Source organism: Elephas maximus, chromosome 15 (genome assembly GCF_024166365.1).
Source record: "Elephas maximus indicus isolate mEleMax1 chromosome 15, mEleMax1 primary haplotype, whole genome shotgun sequence".
NCBI lineage: Eukaryota > Metazoa > Chordata > Mammalia > Proboscidea > Elephantidae > Elephas > Elephas maximus.
The window spans coordinates 34,956,630-34,978,620 of NC_064833.1; the positions used below are offsets into that span (position 1 = coordinate 34,956,630).

Genomic DNA, 21,991 nt, shown 5'->3' on the forward strand with positions numbered 1-21,991 from the left:
GAAGTTATTTCTCAGGAACTAAGGACAAAGACCCAATGATACGGACCCACAATTAATAATTGTAAGTCAAGGGAGAAATATTTAAATTTAAATTGTCAAAAGTTAAATAGATTTTTAAAAAGTGTACAATTTATATATGTAAAATGAAAACAAATACCTAAAATGATCATATTAGAATCCGGAGAATAAATGGAATTGGATTTTCTGAAGTTTCTCATTTCAGCTGATTATTTTCTCTAACTCTGGAAATGTACCTTTCTTAATCACAGCACAGATTGCACATCTTTCGCTACCCATGTTTAAAGATAAATAACATATCTACTTCAGGGCACCTGAAGCTTAGGAAACAGATAAGATAATGCCCTCCTCTGGGCATAACGTTTAAGTGAATCACAAATTCTAGTGATTCTCCATGACCCAATCAATCTGAGAATAAAGGATAACAAAATCAGGAAAATTTAATGCCCTGGTGACACAAGAGTTGAGTGCTTGGTAAATCAATTCTGACTTATAGTGACCCTGTAGGGCAGAGTAGAACTGCCCCATAGGGTTTTCAAAGGGCAGGTGGTAGATTTGAGCTGCCAATCTTTTGGCTAGCAGCCTGAGCTCTTAACCACTGAACCACCAGGGTTCCCCTGTGATGATTACAGCCAAGAAATCCCCATGGAGCAGTTCTACTCTGTAATGCATGAGGTTTCCATGAGTCAGAATCAACTCCACGGCAATGGGTTTGTTTTTTGGGGGTTTAATGTGATAAAGAAAACACTGAGGAAACAAAGATGAGAACTGAAGATTAGCACCAGCAATCTTTGCAAGGATTTTTCCAAGAATCATTTATGACTAAAAAAAGGATAAAAACATGTGCTGGTGTCAGCCACTAAAGAGTCTTATTATATGGCAAGAAAAACTAAGGATTCTCAAAAGATTGGAATTTTGAATTATTAATAAATAAGCATTTGAATTAAAGGATTGTTATTCAGGCCACCTGGGTTCAAAATAAGGCAGGTAGTCAGTGAGCAAAGCAATTCTGGGTTCTTATTCTTTGTAATTAGTATTCTGCTTGCTATAAATAAACTGAGAAAAATCTCAAAGGAAATGGGACCTATGGATTTGAGAAGATAGGTCTTTTAATCTTCCGCTTCTCCAGCATATTGCTCACATGCATGTCTTTATCAGCTATGCCTCTACCTCATTATTTTCATCACTCTCAGTGTGCTTTTATAAACCAAAATCTGTTGCCATCAAGTCAATTCTGACTCATAGTGACCCTATAGGACAGAGGAGAACTGCCCCATAGAGTTTCCAAGAAGTGCCTGGTGGATTTGAACTGCCAGCCTTTGGATTAGCAGCCATAGTTCTTAACCACTAAGCCACCAGGGTTTCCATATGCTTATATATGTCTATCAAAATCATACGAGCTTATACTCATTTAATTTAGACTTAGTCATTTGTATAACTCATCTTCACTAAGCTACCGTGCATTTTATGATTATTGGTTAGGGAGATTGGGTTTCTTTGAATATTTATTATCATTCTTCAAGTGCTGACTCTACATAAGACAATGTTTTTATGGGCTTTACCTCATGTAATCTTCACAACATTAGAAGAATGTTGCTGTTAATGGAATCCCTGGACGGTGCTGCTAACTGAAAGGTTGGAGGCTCAAGTCCACCTAGAGTTACCACAGAAGAAAGCCGTGGTGATTGTCTTAGTTATCTATTGCTGCTATAACAGAAATACCACAAGTGGATGGTTTTAACAAAGAGAAGTTAACTCTCTTACAGTTTAGGAGGCTAGAAGTCTAAATTCAGGGTGCCAGCTCCAGGGAAAGAGTTTCTTTCTCTGTTAGCTCTGGGGGAAGGTCCTTGTCATCAATATTCCCCTGGTCTAGGAGCTGCTTACCTGTTTTTTATTGACTATGCAAAGGCATTTGACTGTGTGGATCATAACAAATTATGGATAACATTGCAAAGAATGGGAATTCCAGAACACTTAATTGTGCTCATGAGGAACCTTTACATAGATCAAGAGGCAGTTGTTCAGACAGAACAAGGGGATACTGATTGGTTTAAAGTCAGGAAAGGTGTGCGTCAGGGTTGTATTCTTTCACAATACCTAATGAATCTGTATGCTGAGCAAATAATCCGAGAAGCTGGACTATATGAAGAAGAACTGGGCTTCAGGATTGGAGGAAGACTCATTAACAACCTGCTTTATGCAGATGACACCATCTTGCTTGCTGAAAGTGAAGAGGTCTTGAAGCACTTACTAATGAAGATCAAAGACCACAGCCTTCAGTATGGATTGCACCTCAACATAAAGAAAATAAAAATCCTCACAACTGGACCAATGAGCAACATGATGATAAATGGAGAAAAGATTGAAGTTGTCAAGGATTTCGTTTTACTAGGATCCACAATGAACAGCCATGGAAGCAGCAGTCAAGAAATCAAAAGATAGATTGCATTGGGCAAATCTGCTGCAAAGGACCTCTTCAAAGTGTTAAAGAGCAAAGATGTCACCTTGAAGATTAAGGTGTGCCTGACCCAAGCCATGCTATTTTCAATGGCATCATATGCATGTGAAAGCTGGACAATGAATAAGGAAGACCGAAGAAGAATTGATGCCTTTGAATTGTGGTATTGGCGAAGAATATTGACTATGCCATGGACTGCCAGAAGAACGAACAAATCTGTCTTTGAAGAAGTACAACCAGAATGCTCCTTAGAGGCAAGGATGGTGAAACTGCATCTTACATACTTTGGAGATGTTGTCAGGAGGGATCAGTCTCTGGAGAAGGATACCATGCTTGGCAGAGTACAGGGTCAGCAGAAAAGAGGAAGACCCTCAACAAGGTGGATTGACACAGCAGCTGCAACAACGAGCTAAAGCATAACAACAATTGTAAGGATGGCGCAGGACCGGGCAGTGTTTTGCTCTGTTGCGTATAGGGTCGCTATGAGTCAGAACTGACTCGACAGCACCTAACAACAACAACAACAACAGGAGTTGCTGAACACAGGGACCATGGGTCCAAAGAACACGCTCTACTCCTGGCTCTTTTTGCTTAGGGGTAATGAAGTCCCTCGCCTTTCTGCTTGATTCCATCTTTTATATTTCAAAAGAGATTGTCTCAAGATACAACCTACTCCTGTAGATTGTCCCCTGCATCATTAACATAACTGCCTCTAATCCTGCCTCATTAACATCATAGAAGTTAGGATTTATAACACATAGGAAAATTACATTAGATCACAAACCGGAGGACAAAACACAATACTGAGAATCATGGCGTAGCCAAGTTGACACTCATTTTGGGGGGATACAATTCAATTCGTAACAGTAGTCTACTTCTAAAAAAATCAGTTATTAAAAATCATATGGAGTAGAGTTCTATTCTGACACACATGGGGTCACCGTGAATTGGAATTGACTCAATGGCAACTGGTTTTACTGGTACTGTTTACAGAGCCAATTTACAGGTAAAGCCACAGGGAAACAGGATAATAGCCATGTTGTAAACTAGATTATTAAACTCCAAGTTCTGTTATGTTTCCTCTCAAGACACTAGTGTGCATGGCACAGTTAGCTTTAGAAGCTATTGGGGTGGGGAGGGGAGAATTGTTTTTGTTTGCTTGATTGATTGTCTTTGTTGTTTTGGTGGAGACTAGGAAGGAAGAAAAGAAGGTAAAATTTTGATTAATGACTCTATGGTCAGTTCTTTCTTCATTCATATTAATTTCATACCAAACCACCTATATCTGCTTGATCTTAATGTTTAAATACTTGTAAATATTTTATCATATCCTCAATTCTTGATTAGTCAAACTGTACATTATTAGTTCTGTTAATCTCCCTATTTATACTATCTGTTCTTTTGCAAGTTCTTTGGAACTTTTCATTCTACTTATAGATTTATATCTATGAATGTAGACCATTGCCATCTGACCGTATATCTTAAGCATATATTCACAACTTTTTCATAGATGCATTGATATATATTGCTTAATATATTTTCCTACCATTTTCTCACATTCTCATGGACAGGTTCTTCAAAATAAGCCAACAATTCTCATTTTTAGGCAACAAAGTAATAGAATATTATCTCCTAGTGACATGCTAAGATGTGAAAAATAGTGTTACACCTTATGAGACCCTATTGACAGAGCCTTTTCTAACCAGGGCTTCAAGCCAGTTCTTTTGTGTTCAAACTACTGCTGAGAATTTACATTTCTAATAAGTTCCCTGATGAGAATTTGAATTTCTAATAAATTCCCAGGAAATTATACATAAGAATCACTTGGGGATCTTGTTAAAATGTAGAGTCTGATTCAGTATGTCTAGGAATGGAAGCCCTGGTGGCATAGTGGTTAAGTGCTACAACTGCTAAACAAAAGGTCAGCAGTTTGAATTCACCAGGCGCTCCTTGGAAACTCTATGGGGCTGTTCTCCTTTGTCCTATAGGGTTGCTTTCAGTCGGAATTGACTCAACAGTGATGGGTTTGGGTTTTGGTTTATGTCTGGGATGGAAATGCAAATTTTCGGCATGGGTTCAAACCAGAATGAACCAGTTTGCAGCTCTGTTTGCAAGATGCATCAGAGTCCTAAGACCTGACTTTGAAAAACAAACCCTCTAGCCTCTAATAAGGAGCCCTAGGTAGCAGCCCAAGGGTGAAACACTTGGCTGCTAACTGAAAGGCTGGCAATTTAAACCCACCCTGTGCCTCCACAGAAGAAGGACCTGGTGATCTGCTATTATAAAGATGACTGCCTAGAAAACCCTACAGGGCAGTTCTACTCTGTCACATGGAGTCGCTATGAATCCAAATTGACCCAGTGACTCTTAACAACAACAACAACAACATCCTCTGTTAAAGAAGACAAAGCTTTAGAAACAGATTCCAAAAATGGATGCTTAGGTTCCAGAAGGAATGATCCAATAAAGTGAACTCATCTAAAGATATAGGTCCCTTTTGTAAAACTCGATGTTCTCATTTCTCATTTGGACTCTCAAGACTTATTTTATTGGGTTATTCCATGAGTTATTTCTTCAAAGCTTTGTCTGTTGGCAGACACAAACTAATTCCATTCTCATTTTAGCAGTGCACCAGTATGATTTGAGCAGACCATTAGGTCATTAACATTGGACAAGTTTCGATTAAGAAAAAAAAAATGCTCATGAGACTTGAATTGTAAAGTAGAATTACATTGTTAGAGTTAAAATGTTACTAGTATATGTAAGCCACCTCTTAAGATGAATAAAACTTAAACTCTAGACAATTTCAACTCTTAGTTCATAATTGACTCAGCAAATATTTATTTAATTTCTGCAATAAGTGAGAATCAAATTGACAGCAACAGATTTTTTTTTTTTGGTTGTTTTTATTTGTTTTATGTGTATAGTATATAAAGGTTACAGAAATAGCTAAGACATGAGTACTTAGGAGCTTACGGTCTGATGAGGAAGACAAGGCACGTATGTAAGTTATAGCACTACACAAGACAAAATGAGATGAGCCACAAAAGGAAAAAATTTATCTGTGCAATGACAGTTTAGAGGAGAAGGAAGAGAAAAGGGTTCCTGGGTGATACAACGTTTGTGCTGGCATTGAAGGATGGTTGATTTTGGACTAGTGTAGATAGGGGGAAAGAGATGGATTTGGGAAAGCTCTAGTCATTTATAAGTACAGGATGCACTTGGACCATCCTGAACTAAAGAGAATAAAAGATGACCTCACTGATACTATTTTGGGAGAAGAATTAGAAAATGTTATTTAGCTAGAGATAATTTTACTATATTAGTAGGGTTAACACAGAGCTCAAGGCTCCTCTTGTGTCTTATGCTAAGATGATGGACCTTATATTCTTTTCTTTCTGTCACTCATAGTAATTTTTTCAGTCTTAGTAATTTTCACTGTGGCAGATTTAATGATTTGAACTCTATATACTTGACAAAAAGGGTATTTTGTGAAAAATTAAAGTATTTTAATTTCAAATACTAATAGGAGAAATGAAAATATACTATCTTAAACATTTTTCACTTGGTACTTGCAGCACATTCAAATGACTGATGGAATCACTTTTGTTTCTTATCTTTTTTGGATGTTACATAATCAAAAAACTTAATTGTGATACCAATTTCACAACCCTTTCTTTTGCAAATGTCCTCAGAAAAATGTAGAACAAAATTCTAACTTACAAAAAACATTTGACTTACTGGTCTGACAGAGACTGGAGAAACCCCAAGAGTATGGCCCCCGTACACCCTTTTAGCTCTGTAATGAAGTCACTACTGACATTAACCCTTCAGCCAAAGATTAGACAGGCCCATAAGACAAAACAAGACTAAAGGGACACACCAGCCCAGGGGCAAGGACTAGAAGGCAAGAGAGGAGAGGAAAGCTGGTAATAAGGAACCCCAGGTCGAGAAGGGAGAGTGTTGTTATGTCGTGGGGTTGCTAAACAATGTCACAAAACAATATGTGTACTTACTAGTCAATGAGAAGCTAGTTTGTTCTGTAAACCTTCATCTAAAATACAGTTTTAAAAAAGAAAATATCCTTCTCATCCTTCTTCAAAAATCCATGTCCTACACAGTTTCCAAAGAAATGTCCAAAAAACATTTTCAGCAGTCCAGTATCTCCTGAAATTTTCCCTTACCAGTTTCCTACAATGCTAATTATTTGTATACTTCCCAATGAAGTCTTCATAATGCCAAACAAATGCCTTTCTTACCAGAAGCCTACAGTAAGGCAAACACTATTTTCCCTTTCTCAATAGATTCGCAAGAGAAATGCTGTCTTTATTTTCAGCCAAAGATAACACCAGTGTCATTTAATCTCAGGGCTAAAAGACATTCTGTGAAATCCCTCTTTGCTCCTGGTGCCTTTCAATGGGGTGGGAGGAGATGGCTTAAAGAAGAGACAGCCCTGGAGCAGCATCCAGAAGGCATAGCCGTGTTGGAAAACTCAGTTAGATTGAGTCATTGCTACCAAGCTCTGAAAGAGAACCATGGGGGTCATTCGGGATTTTCTTCAAGTAATTGTGAGAAAGACAAACTAGTTCCATATGTTGGCCAGGGGAGAGCTCAGAGCCAAAAGAAAAATCTGCTCAGCTTGTCAGTACCTAAGACTTTAAAGTTCAGATATCTGAGAGTCTGTCTACTTACTGTTTAAAAGAGTGGAGGCCAAACTTCAATTGTCATGGGTACAACTCCCACTCCCTTGGGTAATCAAAGAGACTCTTGCCTCTCTGAATACAGTGAAGATGGAACAATGTGAAGAGTATGACAATTTCTTAAGTAGACAAAATAGTGTGAAAATGGATTCATGAAACTAGCCTGACTAATTTAAAGAAAGTTATATAATCATTCAAATAATACATGGACATAATTTGGATGCTTGTTCTTCAAAGATAGAATTCACCATTATCCTATTTTCCTTAAATATGGTGATTTATCATTTCTAGTTATTCAAACTTCAGAAAGTTAAAGAAAAGAGGCAACTATTTTTTAATCAACGATGACTGGAGAATTATGACCAATTTCAATGCACATCTATCTTTTTTTGTTTTCCTTTAAGATGATGGTTGAAAAAAAATGCTGACTTCCTTTAGAGTCATTGCCTCAACACTACTCATAATTTCTTTTTTACCTTCATTAGGAAAAAATAGGTTGAAAGAGATGAATACCATGATTCGACTGTGTGGCTATCTTTTGGTCACATCTAATTGTATCCTCTGCAGTTTTTTGGCAGCGTCTTTGTTTCTGTCCCTACGCCAAATGTTTTGTCCTGGCGGGAGCATTTGGTTTTTATCTCCTAACACATCATTCTTCATGCAGGCCACATCTACACTAGCTGAACACAAGAAATACGTGCGCAGGATTCCCGTGGTGTTACCTTGGGGAAAGTATTTTCTGTAATGATTCACACTTCATGTTCCTTTCAGACAGAATCAGTTGACTTTGACTATCTGTATATTGAAAGTCCATTTGCAACAACTATTAACTGAACAGAGAAAACCATGGATAATTAATTATCCACGAGAATTTTAGAAAACAGCCAGAACCACTATTCAAAAGAACCACCTAAATATTCTGTTTGAGCCTCAATTCAAATAAGTTTTCTTATCTAATTATAAGAATGTTGTTAGGTGCCATCAATCAATTTTGACTCAGAGTGACCCCATGTGACAGAGTAAAACTGCCCCACGGGGTTTTTTTAACTGTAGCTTTTACAGAAGCAGGTCATCAGGTCCTTGTGCTATGGAGCCACTGGGTTGCTTTGAACCGCTAACCTTTCAGTTAGCAGCCGAGTGCTTAACCATTGTGCCACCAGTGTTCTTCAATCACAAGAATATGTGACATTAATGAGTGGTCTGCCCTTAGTTTACCTGAATCAAATTCCCAGCTACAGTTGTTAGTTTTGAATAAACAGTTAACTCAATGCTAGCAAAATAGCTGAATTGCCTGCAAAAGTCACTGTAGAAAATCATTGTGTCCTGGAAGGTCTATCTCTATTAATGAGCTTTCCCTATTAAGGAAAATGATATAACGACTTGTCTCAGGATGGAACAAGAAAGGTCATCACTTACTATGGAGAACCTAGGAATCAGAGCGTTAGCATTTCTCCTCCAAGGCCTCTTGTGGGCTGAGCTCACCCCAGGTCCACAGAGCAGATTTCAGTAGCAGAGTCTGCAGAGACTTAATTTTGGAATCGCTCATCTTACTCCCCCTACCCTGATTCTGTGTTCACCAAAAAAGCATCTTTCTGATTATAATTTGGCTTCCTGTGTGAAATTATCTCTAAGGAGATCATGACACTGGGCCCCCATAATACTTCTATTTTGACAGTAAATGGAGACCTGACAAAAGTTTTCTGGAAGTTTTTAAGCGTGGTTGCTTCTGAGAGGCTGAGGACTTCTGAGGAAAACTTCAAATTATAACTTCAGACCAGATCTGGAAGGTGGTGAACTCATTTAGGTAACATGCCTAGGGGCTCCTTTTGGTTGCCTGGCACCTAACTTTCCCCTGGTGAATCCCACCTCCACGTGGGCTGGCTGCAACCTAAAATGTGAATCAGCACTTAAAAATTCTACAATTTTTGTATCACCAGTAAGTTTTAGCCTACCTGTCAGAATTTGGGCATATAAACCTGTATGTGACAATTCAGCATTAGAGGCTTATTCGTACTCCTCATAACTAGAAGTTCTATTAATGATTTAAAACCGACAAAATTAAGTAGGGTCTAATTTTGTATCTTGCTCTGGCTCAAAAATCTTATCAGACTATTCAAAAAGTTTTTGACACAAACATGTAATGGTACTGTTCCTCAATGAAAATATCAAGCCGCGCAAACATATACTTACGTGCAAACACAAGTCAAATATATATCCAAATGTTAACTGATCTTTATCATTTCTGCGTAATAAATAATGAAAAATTTTGATCAAAGCTGGCCCAGATCCTACAACTGTCTCATTCATACAAAGATATCAATCAACCATTAACTATACGGTGGCTATGGATTTATAAATAAGTCACTGGCACAGAAATGGTGATGCTGGGTTTTGAAGGGAGTATTGACAGATGATTTTGGCGAGAACATGGTGTTGGTACAAAGGAGCAATATCAAATGGAAAGTGACAACTTCAGGACAGCTGCTTTAAGTCCTTAGAAGCCATCAGAGGACCTGAACAAATCTACGTTATTCAAAATGCTACAGTGCCCAAATGAACAGGAAAGCAGAGTATGATTGATCAGATGGCTAGGAAACGTGCAGACTTCAGACAGAGTGCTCCTTAGGCAACTAGGGCATTTGCTCAGTCACTTTTGAATTCTAAGAATGGCATTCTCCAAAATGTTATCTTTGGGCAGCCTGCAAAGAGTCATCTGAGATGCTAGTTGAAAACACAGTCTCCTGGGCCCCACTGCAAACATCCAAACGAGAGTGCCTGAGATTGGAACCCAGGAATAAGCCTTTTTTCCCAGATCAGAAGCTTTGTTATATGTTCAGTCATGTGACTGCCACTAAACTAGGTTAATATAAATTGTATATAAGAAACACTTCTAAAGTAGGTTCTTTGAGGAATATCATATATGAGATTAAAAAGTTGAGATTTCTAATTTAATTTTAGGGAAACCACTAAAATGCAAGCCCTTCGAGGACAGGGATTTTTGTCTATTTTGTATGCTTGATATATCTTAAGTCCTTAGGACAATATCTGGTATATAGTATTTGCTCAACAAACATTTGCCTAGGGATTGTATGATTTAGAGATGGGATTTTGGAGTCAAACATAGCTAAATTGCAACTTGCTTAGCCTTTCAAAGACTGTTGTTGTTGTGTGCCATTGAGTCAGTTCCGACTCATAGTGACCCTATAGTACAGAATAGAACTGCCCCATATGGTTTCCCAGGAGGTGGTGGATTTGAGCTGCCAATCTTTGGATAGCAGCTGAGCTCTTAACCACTACACCACTGCCTAGGTATCTATGAATGCAAACTGGTTGCCATCAAGTTGATTCCAACTCATAGCGACCCTCTAGGACAGCGCAGAACTGCCCCATAAGGTTTCCAAGGCTATAAATCTTTACAGAAGCAGACTGCCACATGTTTCTCCCACAGAGTGCCTGGTGGATTTGAACTGCCGACTTTCATTTAGCAGTGGAACACTTAAGCACTGTGCCATCGAGGTTCCTGACAAGTCGAAAAGGGGGATATAAGTGTCTGCATCACAGATGTACCATAAAAGTAAATGAAATAACAGTTGGAAAGCATTTAGTAGAGTGCCTGGCACAGAGCAAGTCCCCAAGCAACAAGACTTACCATTGGTATTGCTATTAATAATGTTTAGCGTATCATCAGTATTAAATATTAACTGTCTGATTTATGCTGTATTGGCGCTCTACAAGTCACTTTGGTTTAAAGATTAATATGGATAATAAGAAAATAAACCCACGCTCCTTCTTTTGTGAATCTTGTACTTTCAGACAACTGTATGAGTTTGAGCAAGCATAGTGAAATAAACACCAAGCACACAGGCCATAGAAAATTTTACCTCTTTTTTATTCAGAGTCTTTTGTTCTTTTTTTCTTCTTCTTCTTCTTCTTTCTTGCTTGCTTCCTTCCTTTCCTTCCTTCTCTCTCTGTCATTTCTTTTTTCTGACTTTTGGTTCCTAGAGTGTGAATCTTAGTTTTTTGGAAGGGCTGAATTCAAAGAAGGGAGAAAATGATGAAAAAGATCAACATTCAATGAGTCAGTCTTCTGGACTCTGTTATTTTGTTGAATGGCTTATCTTTTTATTTTTTTTTTTTAACTTCAGGTTGTATTTAAAGGGTCACACTGGGACAGCAGGAAAACAGAGCAGCCTGATTTTACATGGTGCTGATTTCAGCACTAAAGATGCTGATAATGACAACTGTATGTGCAAATGTGCCCTCATGCTAACAGGAGGTAAGTCTTGTGGGGTTAGTCTCTAAGTTATGTTTTACTGGTTTGAGGCTTGAGGTTTCTTATCTATGAGAAAGGGATATGATCTTCTGGTCAGGAACTTAAGAACAAGTCCCTAGAGATAATTTTGTTCTGCCCACAAATTTACCATGTGTTCTTGTGCAAGACATTGCTAGCATACTTAGAGGTTTGCGTCCTCCCCCAGCATCTATGGGGCAGTAGGCTTAGCTTGATCTGAATAATTCCTTTATCCTCTTGAAGTCCCTGTTATTTTACCTCCTAAATAATCATCAAGATACCATAGTAAAGTGAACAACACATTGGGATTTCAACATATACAACAGTTGCTATTTATAAAAAACTTTGCAAATGTGTAGTAGAGTTCACTGATGAATCTATTGAAATGGAATAAGAAGGATAAAGAGCTGTAGTTAGACTTAAAGTCACACAATTCAGAACAGCTGTACCAGGGTTTTACATTATATTGGACTGACCTCTGCAAGATATTTTTAGGTGGTATAGGAGTACAAAATAAATATTGTATCACACAGTAGCAATGTTAATCCTTTTCACACCTTTTCAGTATTTTTTCCAACCTGCTGATTATGTCAAAGAGAAATTCTCAGTTTGGTGCTAGCATATCTGTAACACTTTTCTGTCATTTACTAATCACCCTTCTTAGTAAAGAGCAGCACCCCCAGCCCCAGGCTCAGGGCCCTGGTTAGGCAATGAAATCTACCGAGAATTAAATAATGTTATTTTGCTCTAATTTGAGTTAGCTCGTATCTACCTTCTACAAGAGCAAGTGGGATGGGTTTCCTCTCCAAAGGAATAATACAAACTTTGCATTTTTAAGTACATTCACAATATTTGATATTTAACTAATCATTGATTTAAAGAAAAAATATTAATTAATGTTTAATAAAAAATTTAACAGGATATGGCAAAAACTGTGAGATTGACACACGAGTAATGAAAGTTTTGGATAAAGCTAAAACCTGGCTTTCAGATGATTGAGCCCATGAATATTATAGGTCCTGTGAAGAGGCATACAAAGAGATCAGGAGTTGGTACCAAGTAAAATTGTAAAGGAAACCTCTTTCTCAGTGTTTTTACTCTCCCAGTTTTATGATTGCTTTCCTCTCTTAGTGGAATAGCAGTCATTCTCACTTTCAACTGTTCTGATTCTCTCTCTGTGTTATTCTATAACAAAACATGTTTTCATGCTAGTAAGGAAAGAACTGTTCAAATATAAAATCCTCCCCCCCCACAAACTATTTATGTATAACCAGTTGCCATCAAGTTGATTCCAACTCATGGCAACCCCGTGTGTACAAAGTAGAACTGTACTCCAAAGAGTTTTCAAGGCTGTGACCTTTCAGATGTAGATCACCAGGCCTTTCTTCCAAGGAGCCTCTCATTGGGTTCAAACTGCCAGCCTTTAAGTTCGTAGTCAGGTCACTGTTTGCTCCGCTCAAAGACTTTGTATTTATTACTATCATTATATTATACATTATTATACATGACTTCACATGTGGTACCATTTTACTTAAACTCCAAATCAGCACTGTGAAATGAGCAGGGAGAAAAACTCTAATCTCCACTTCATACGTAAGGAAGACTAAAGTAAGTTAATGTTCACTACTTTATTCTTAGTATCTAGTGAAATAGACTGTGGCACATAGGGCTCAATACAAAATATGATGCATGAATAAATGACTACAACTTTCTGACTGGTTGTAACCTGGTAACCCTCGAAATCACTCTCAAATTTCGAACCAATTAAATGAATCTGTAGGTTGAAATTTCCCTCATCAATTAACAAAGCATAGAAGAGTATGGGTTTTGGGTAGAAGAGTATGGAGGAAGGTTTTAGAGAAAATCTTTCTACCTTCCTCCCCTATACCCCACCCTTCAATTACTACCACCACCTAAACAGAGTCTATTGACCCCAAAACACAGCCCACTGACCCCACTCCATCTATATTGCCACCTTCCAGCGACTCGATGGCACTAGACAACTACGTGAGACCAGCTTCAGAATTATCAAAGCCATCTTGCTATTATTTTGCCTCCACTGTATCCTTCTTCTTAAACTTTGAACATATCATTTTAGCATCAAATATTTAGAAGTCTCCCATATGTAATTTTAGGACCCCATCCCCATTAAACAAACAAACAAAAACCCAGCTGTTACAAACTTAGAGTGTTTTTTAAAAAAATGGTACCCACAGGTCAATTCTTAAACTTTTTTCCTGGAAGAAAAGCTTTTCATTACCTCCCTCATTGCATAAATGAAATTGTCAGCAACTTTATGCAAAGTCAAAAGGACTTTGATTTTCCAGTTCCCTGCCCATTTTATTATTAAAACACGGTTCATTTTCTCCATGTCTATTTTTACAGATAACTTTTTTTACCAAATAGATACAACACATGAAAGACTAACAGTAAAATATCTTCCAATTGTTTCCTTAGAAGTGTGTTCCAATATGTTCATATTCCTGTCATAATAATGAAAATATGAACCAAAGTGAAGAGGAAAAAGTACCTCTTGGTTGTCAATGAGAAACTTTCATTGCTTAGATTTATGATTTTATTTCTGCTTCACATGATTGAATTTTGTCATCTTCTTTCATCCGTAATCATTCTTGGACCCACTTCTTACTGACCAATAAACACATATGTTAGGGAGAAAAAAAAAATTCTGCTTATTGCTTGGGTTGCAATAGTCTAAGTAAATGTGTTTTTGTAATAAACACTATTACCCTATCAAATATCCTTTTGAAAGAATCCAGGCCTGCAAAGCTATTCACTTTGCAAAACTAAAATGTGGAATTTAGATAGTTAAGAACTGGAGAACATAAGGATGAATGTCAATGACAGTCCATGTAACTGGAGTGCTGCTTGGAACCTACTGAGCTACTCCACACCACCACCATTTAATCTGTGTCAGTTTTTCCCTGAGAACCATTTTTTCTCTAATGATTTTTCCTTTCGTCTCTTTTTAAAGTTGTATTTGAGCTTATTGCTTATATAGTCTCTTTTAAGCAGTGATGTTTCATTCTCTTTGGAGCTAATAGTTCTCTGTCATCATCGATTAAAACTTTGTTTTATCTCATTTATTTATGTATTTTTACCTTTGTTCTTCTAAAAGGAATTAATGCTAAATTGAGACGTATTGCCCGCCAACTGTCCTAAGTAGTTTTCTTTAAGTACACGGAAGGATTTTAGTTGGAGAATATCATTGTTACCTTCATCTGTCAAAGACTGAACAACAGGAGATAGGCTTAATTGAAAGCAGAAGGTATTTCAGCTAGACATAAGGTAGAACATTTTAATCTTCCTTCCTTTCTAATGTCTTAAAATTCCTTCTGTCAAGTTAATATATTTTAATGAGTATGCATGGGGTTGCGGGGTTGCCATGAGCTGGAATAGACTCAACAGGAGCTAACAACAATACCCACTAGAGCCAGTTACTGAGCAAGACAGAAAGTTTCCTGCCTTCATAGAGCTTGCACCTATTGGGAAGACTGTCAACAAAAAGTAAACAATAAATAATACAATTATGAACCATAACAAGTTCTGTAGGCGGCAAAGATAGTTGTTGGAGGAAGGGGGAAGAGACTTTAGACTGACACTCCCAGGATCAAAGACTGGAATGAGTTACCAGGCAGCATCATGCATGTCTAGTTATGGACATTTTTAATAAGAAAACAGAGCTATTTATTTGAGAGAGTTTAGTTATACACTTCCCTGTAGTTATGGGTCTGGATTTAGATAGTCTCTCAAGTTTTTTTGAGGTTCTGTGATTCTCTTGTTTAATGTACCCATTGCAGCTGCTATTAGAGAAAAACAAAATATTTATTTTTTATGCTGTAAGTCATGGTACTTTATTAAGTTGAAAGCAACACAGTGGGCTGGGAAAGCACCACAAGTTTATAAAAATAGATACCGCAACATTTTATTCCCCCTTTGCCAGAGGTATGTATACATATTTCTACCTTACTTGGAAGCCAGCAATTCTTCTACTTGGTTTAAATACTGAATAATCTTCATGTTTTATTACATTTTTCTTCTGCAACCAGAGCATATATTTCAAGGTCAAAATTTCCACACACATTTTCTATGGAACTGACCCCTTAATTAATCGTTAAATAGAGATGACTTGTCAGCATAGATTTGTAAGCCAGAAATATCTGTACTCTGTAACTGCCAATGACCTTGGAAAAGTGTCAGTTTTCTGCTCAGGTCTCCCCATTTATATAGGCTATTATTATAAATCTATATATTTCTTTACTAGAAGGAATAAAGTTAAAAAGGCGATTGCAGGAAATATTTTCTTGGTCCCCCAGGAGAGTACCTATTGTGCCCTCCGACCTCAAAGAAAGGAACCAGTTTCATTAAAACAGTTTAAACTGCAGTTTAACATTAGGGAAATGAAGGTGCAAATTCATTCAATATGTGGTTTTGTTTATACTGATTTGCTCTCTATAAAATAAATATGCAAAAAATGCCTTTCTCTAGAATTATGAAAATGAAAAACATTATTTATTATCAGATCATCACATTCAAAGCAAACTTACATTCAAAGCAAACATGATCTTGGGTACTAAATTAGGATTCTTCAAAATAAGTATTTTTCAAAGCCTATTAGAAATTTTTATTAGAAATTGCAGTTATTAAAGTTTGCTAGCAACAACAAAAAAAAATGGCATTGTTTTACATTCCTTTTCTTACCTTACTTTTCTTTTGACACAATTTCCATATTTTGTACATAATATAAAAGCTGTGTAAAATGTGGTCTAACCTTCTGAAGAAAGAGTCTGCTGTGGTAGAAACTCCGATCTCTTTTCCCACGCATAAACTATGTCAGCTGACAGACAAGGCTTCCTAAAGCCAACAAAGGGTATTTCTCAGTTCAGCCCTAAAAGAAGGGGTAAAGCCATATACATCAATTTCTTAGTGTACCCTAGAACTTACCAGATGCTAACAACAGAGAATTGATAAATACTTCCTTGCCTGCTATTTAGTCTTGAAGATGACAAATAAAATTAAAAAAAAAAAAAAAACCTAGTGGCTTCTCCAACTGGTGGATGATGTTGAAGTGACAAGCTTTTTGGACAATATAATCATCTTAGAGTTTGTAATAACCCAGGATGGACAGGCCAGGCATTGTCAGATAACTGGCATTCCCTAGGTTTTAAGGCAAAAATGTTTCAGGAAAATATCCATATGGATATTTTAAAGTTGACCATAGAAATCTACATTGTGTTACTTTTATTTCAGCATAACTTACATATTTAGTATATAGTATGAAAGCTTAGTCCACAAAAAATGTGTGTTCCTTGAAAGCAGAGACTTCGTGCTGTCCACAATGTATCCTCAGTGCCTAACACATGCCTGGAACATAGTATGTGCTCAATAAACATTGATTACATGAATGCACATGTTCCCAGAGACTCTGAAAGGACTTTGTAAAATCACAAGTGATCCTGATGAGAACACATGTAAAGAACTCAATGTGAGTATGAATGTGACCCTAACATGAACTTGGGTTTTAAATATGTAAATACATGTATGTACTTCCATGTACAAACATGGAACAAAGGGATCAATATCAAGGATTGAGTCTGACTTTTAAGAATATTTAAACCCCAGAAGACTGAACTCCAGAAATGGAAGAATTTGAAGTTAGATTCCTGGCTTTCAAATAATTTCAACTCTTGAGCGCAAAGTTAAGAATTAAATTTCTATTTTCTGGGCAAAGTGTCATATATTGGAAAAAGAATGAAGGGTATCAGAAAATGTCTTTGAAAAGATACATTTGGAAAAAGGTGAACCAGAAACTGATTGGTCTAGAGCACAAGGCTGCAGTAAACTGTTAGTAATTGACTGTGGATGTGGAATAAGCAAACACTGAATTTTGTTTATATTTTCCTCCAATATTTATTTAGCTCTAACAGTCTGCTGGCATTTTTGCATTATTCTAAATGTTTTATATTTAATATCCTATATGCACTTCCGAAACGCTTTTTGAGGTAGGCATCACAATAATACCTTGGGCCAGAACTGAGATACAGAAAGCTTAGATAATTTGCCAGAGGTCAGACAATCAAGTGTCAGAGCTAGGATTTTTGAATGCAGGTACTCAGCTTCTAGAGGCCGTGACCTTATCTCCTCCTTTTACTGACTCTTTTGAAAGGAATGGCATTCAGAGAGAATTTTGAGCCCAGTTTTATTGTTTGCAGCACATTTTCATGAGCATTTTCTCACTTAAACACAGTTAAAAGTGACACGAGGCCCATGAGAAAGGACAGACAGTAAGAGAATACCTAGAAGTTTTAAATGAATTCAGGATTACTGGCCAGGATAAATAACTTTTCATCCTTGGAACAAAAAGAAGAGCAAGGAAAAAAAAAAAAAGTTATTGGCCTTAAGGGCTATAGTAGGAGATGACAGAAGGAATGCAGACCTCTGCAAAGGTCCTTAGCCCCCCGTACAGAAGATCCACACAGCTGCTCCTCGAAGCTAGCTAAGGCTAGGGCCGACTTTGTACACGCGAACCCAGGGAGTAGCTTTTCATGAGGAGCCCACTGATAATGATGGCACCAATCAGCTTAATTCGGGCTTATCCTTACTTAGTGATAAGAGAATAAAAGCACTTCTGCGCATTACTAATTAGAATGCGTGCATTCAAAATGAATGCAAGAAGTGCGCACAAATAGATCCACTTTTTGATTTTGCCATACTTTCTGCCTTCTTTTCTAAGGTTTTGAGAGACATTTTTGTTTAAGATCAGAAGAATTTGAGAGTTAGGTTTCCTGACTTTAAATCCGTTTGAACTTCCAGCATGCAAAGCTCAAATCGAATTCCTATTTTCTGGACAAAGTTTCACTTATTGGTGACAAAATGTGAATTTTCTGCTTCAAAGATAAAAGACTCAAATGATTTCTAAAGGCCTGGGAAGCCCGGGATAGTTATTACAAAACTAAGTTTTAATGAGTTTAGTGTAAATGAATTAGAAAGTATGCATCTCGGGTTTCTTATTAAAATATACATGAGGTTACAGGTTATGAAGAAGAATGCTTGGCGAAGTACTTCTTGGCAGTTGCCAACCTTAAAACCTTTGAGACATTTCATCAGTCCTCCAACAAGCTGCTTTCACCCATCATTTGCTTGCATCACTGAGTCCTCTTGGGCTGAAAGTGCCTTCCCTAGAATACTTCAGCATGTTTCTCATTTACCATTCCCAGGCACGCACAGAACAAAGTGTAAAGTGAGTCTTTCCCTAAGATTGCAGAGGATGTATAATCTGGTCATTTGGTATCTTGTCAGAGAGCGCCTACAAACCACACAGACGCACCCTCCCCGAAATGGCCATGGAGAATACTTCCGGCCCGTGCACCCTTACGTACCGAGCAGCCGAGGTTACCTGTCAACACCAGGTGGTACAGATGAGTGACCCGGAGTCTGCCATGTGGTACAGATGAGTGACCCGGAGTCTGCCATGTGGTACAGATGAGTGACCCGGAGTCTGCCATGTGGTACAGATGAGTGACCCGGAGTCTGCCATGCTTTTGCCTGCTTTATATAAATCTAGTTTAAAACCACATTGTTCTAGATTCCTACAAAGTGGGTGGCTTTAAAGAACAGAAATTTATTTTCGCACAGCTCTGGCAGCTAGAAATCCAAATGCAGGGCATCAGCGGGGCTCCAACGCTTTCTTTGTGGGCTCTCAGGGAAGATCCTTCTTTACCTCTTTCAGCTTTAGTTTAACCACTTGCCGTCCAGTTTACTCGAATCACGAGGACCTCATGTGGGTCAGAGCAGAACTGGGCTCCGTAGAGTTTTCAATGGCTGATTTTTCAGAAGCAGATTGCCAGGCCTTTCTTCTGAGGCACCTCCAGGTGGACTTGAACCTCCAATCTTTTTTTTTTTACATTGGTTACGTTCTTCAAGTTGTGTCATCTTTTTTTTTTTCTGTTTTGAATTTTTTATTTTTTTATTGTACTTCAGAAGAAGGTTTACAGAACAAACTAGTTTTTCATTAAACAGTTAGTATACATATTGTTTTATGACATTGGTTAACATCCCCACAACATGTCAACACTTTCTCTTCTCAACCTTGGGTCCCTATTACCGACTTTCCTGTCCCCTCTTGCCTTCTAGTCCTTGCCCCTGGGCTATTGTGCCCCTTTAGTCTCATATTGTTTAATAGGCCTGTCTAATCTTTGACTGAAGGGTGAATGTCAGGAGTGGCCTCCTTACTGAGCTAAAAGGGTGTCCGAGGGCTGTACCCTCAGGGTTTCTTCGGTCTCTGTCAGGCCAGTAAGTCTAGTCTTTTTTTGTAGTTAGAATTTTTTTCTACATTTTTCTCCAGCTCTGTCTGGGACCCTTTATTGTGATCCCTGTCAGAGCAGTCAGTGGGGGTAGCCAGGCACCACCTAGTTGTACTGGACTCAGTCTGGTGGAGGCCGTGGTAGTTGTAGTCCCTTAGTCCTTTGGACTAATCTTTCCTTTGTATCTCTAGTTTTCCTCATTGTCCCTTGCTCCCGAAGGGTTAAGACCAGTGGTGTATCTTAGATGGCTGTTCACAGGCTTTTAAGACCCCAGACACTACTCACCAAAGTAGAATGTAGGACATTTTCTTTACAAACTATGTTATACGAACTGGAACCTCCAGTCTTTTGGTTAGCAGCCAAGTTAGCCCTGAGTATTTTTTGGCATTCCTTGACTTGTAGACTGATTCTCACAGGCTCTCTATTCTTTGTGTATTACTTTGTTTCCATGTCCATCCTCCCCTTTTATAAGATACTACTCAAAAGGGATTAGGCTAGGCTGTACCCTACTCCAAACAAACAAGCAAAAAAAACCCAAACCCGTTGCCATCTACTCGATTCCAACTCATAGTGACCCTAACGGATGGAGTAGAACTGCCCCCTAGGGTTTACAAGGAACGCAGGGTAGGTTTGAACTGCCGACCTTTTGGTTAGCAGCTGTAGCTCTTAACCACTATGCAACCAGCATTTCCAACTCCAGTATAACTTAATTGGTTATATCTTCAAAGGAAAACTCTATTTCCCCAAACAAGGTCAGATTCACAGGTACAAAACTCAGAACTTCAACATATCTTTTTGGGGAACACAATTCAATCCATAACGCTTGTCTCTTCAGGATTCATTTTTAAAATACTCGGTATGCTTTAATTTTTTTTTCAAGGAAATGCAGAAATGGACAAATTAATACAAAGAAATGCCTTTGTTTTTATGCATGTGTCAGAGACAGCATAGAAAATAACTTACCTGTGCAAAAATAATTGTTTTTGCTACCTTGGAATTCAGAATATTCTGTAAAAGACACTACAACTGAAATTGTCATGAGAAAGAATTGCCTTTAAATTTCATTTTCTGCCATCTTAATTTGTTGTCTTTATTATCACCAATCACTGTCTAATAGTCCACAGTGTGCCTGGCCCACTGGTCTCAAGATACGCAGATAATGACATACCTTAAGCCCTTGATTTTGTCATGAAATCCAAACAAAACATTGAAAACAAAACCATATCAATTCTTAAAGGCCATGTCTTCAGAAGGCAAACATTTTACAACTATAGTGTATCATTTAGGTGCAAATTATTTTCATGTTTCTCTAATAAACCCTATCAAGTAAATAAGGAAATATGTTGGCACTTATGACCTTGTCTTCATTAGCAAATCCCTATGGCCCACAAGATCCAGTCTGTTCTGTCCCTGCCCTAAACCCTGTGCTTTCCCAGGTAACTTACCCCAAGCACTGTGGATAGGATTATTCAGGCCCTGATAGTGCATCATCTTATTTGATCCTTACAACTGTGCTGTGAAATTGGATAATCAAGTATAAAAAATACTCCATGTTTTCCAAATGAGGAGCCTAAATGGCTATGTGGCCTTACATAAGTTCCTTAAACCCTCTGTGTATCAGTGTTTTTGTCATGGTACCTGCCACACCACACAGAGCTATTCTAAGAATAAATGCCATCAACAAGCCAATGCATGTAAAGATCTTAGCACAGTCCTTGACACGTATTAACTATTCAATAAATATTATATATCACTTATGGCCTAGAATCTCTTGGTTATTAACTGGTAAAGTCAAACAGTCTGGATCTTCTGACTTCTGCTCTGGTACTCTCCAAGTTCCTATCACCCTTCTAAAAATATTTTTTAAAAACTCTGTGTCCTCCCTCTTGCTTATCTTTCTGGCCCTGTGTTGTACAACCTCTTACCCACTGGCACTCCGGCCAAGCCAAGCTGCTGGCAGATGCTCTCTCTGTTCTTGCAGTACACATACTATGTTTATGTTTCTCTGTGTTACCGTCCCACCTGCCCAGTGAGCTCTTCTGCATCCTTCAGGACCCAGCACAGGTGAAAAATGAAGTAACCTTGCTGCCCACAGGCAGTTGGGACCTTCTGCCTCTCTTTTCCATAGATGTTCATGTCTTTATCTGATGTTTATCCTCTTGTTAACAGTTTGCTTGTCTCCTTCAGGAAACAATGCACCCTT

General features: G+C 38.0%; 1 protein-coding gene across 2 annotated transcripts in view; it reads left to right on the top strand.

Annotated features, from left to right (window-relative positions):
* The window catches only part of ANGPT1 (angiopoietin 1), a 283,240-nt gene that overhangs the window by 254,642 nt on the left and 6,607 nt on the right, over positions 1 to 21,991 (top strand). For both annotated transcript variants that reach the window (XM_049854301.1, XM_049854302.1), the window contains exon 8: positions 11,322 to 11,452. In XM_049854301.1, coding sequence (XP_049710258.1) covers positions 11,322 to 11,452 — 131 coding nt within the window. The remainder of the gene's footprint in view (positions 1 to 11,321; positions 11,453 to 21,991) is intronic.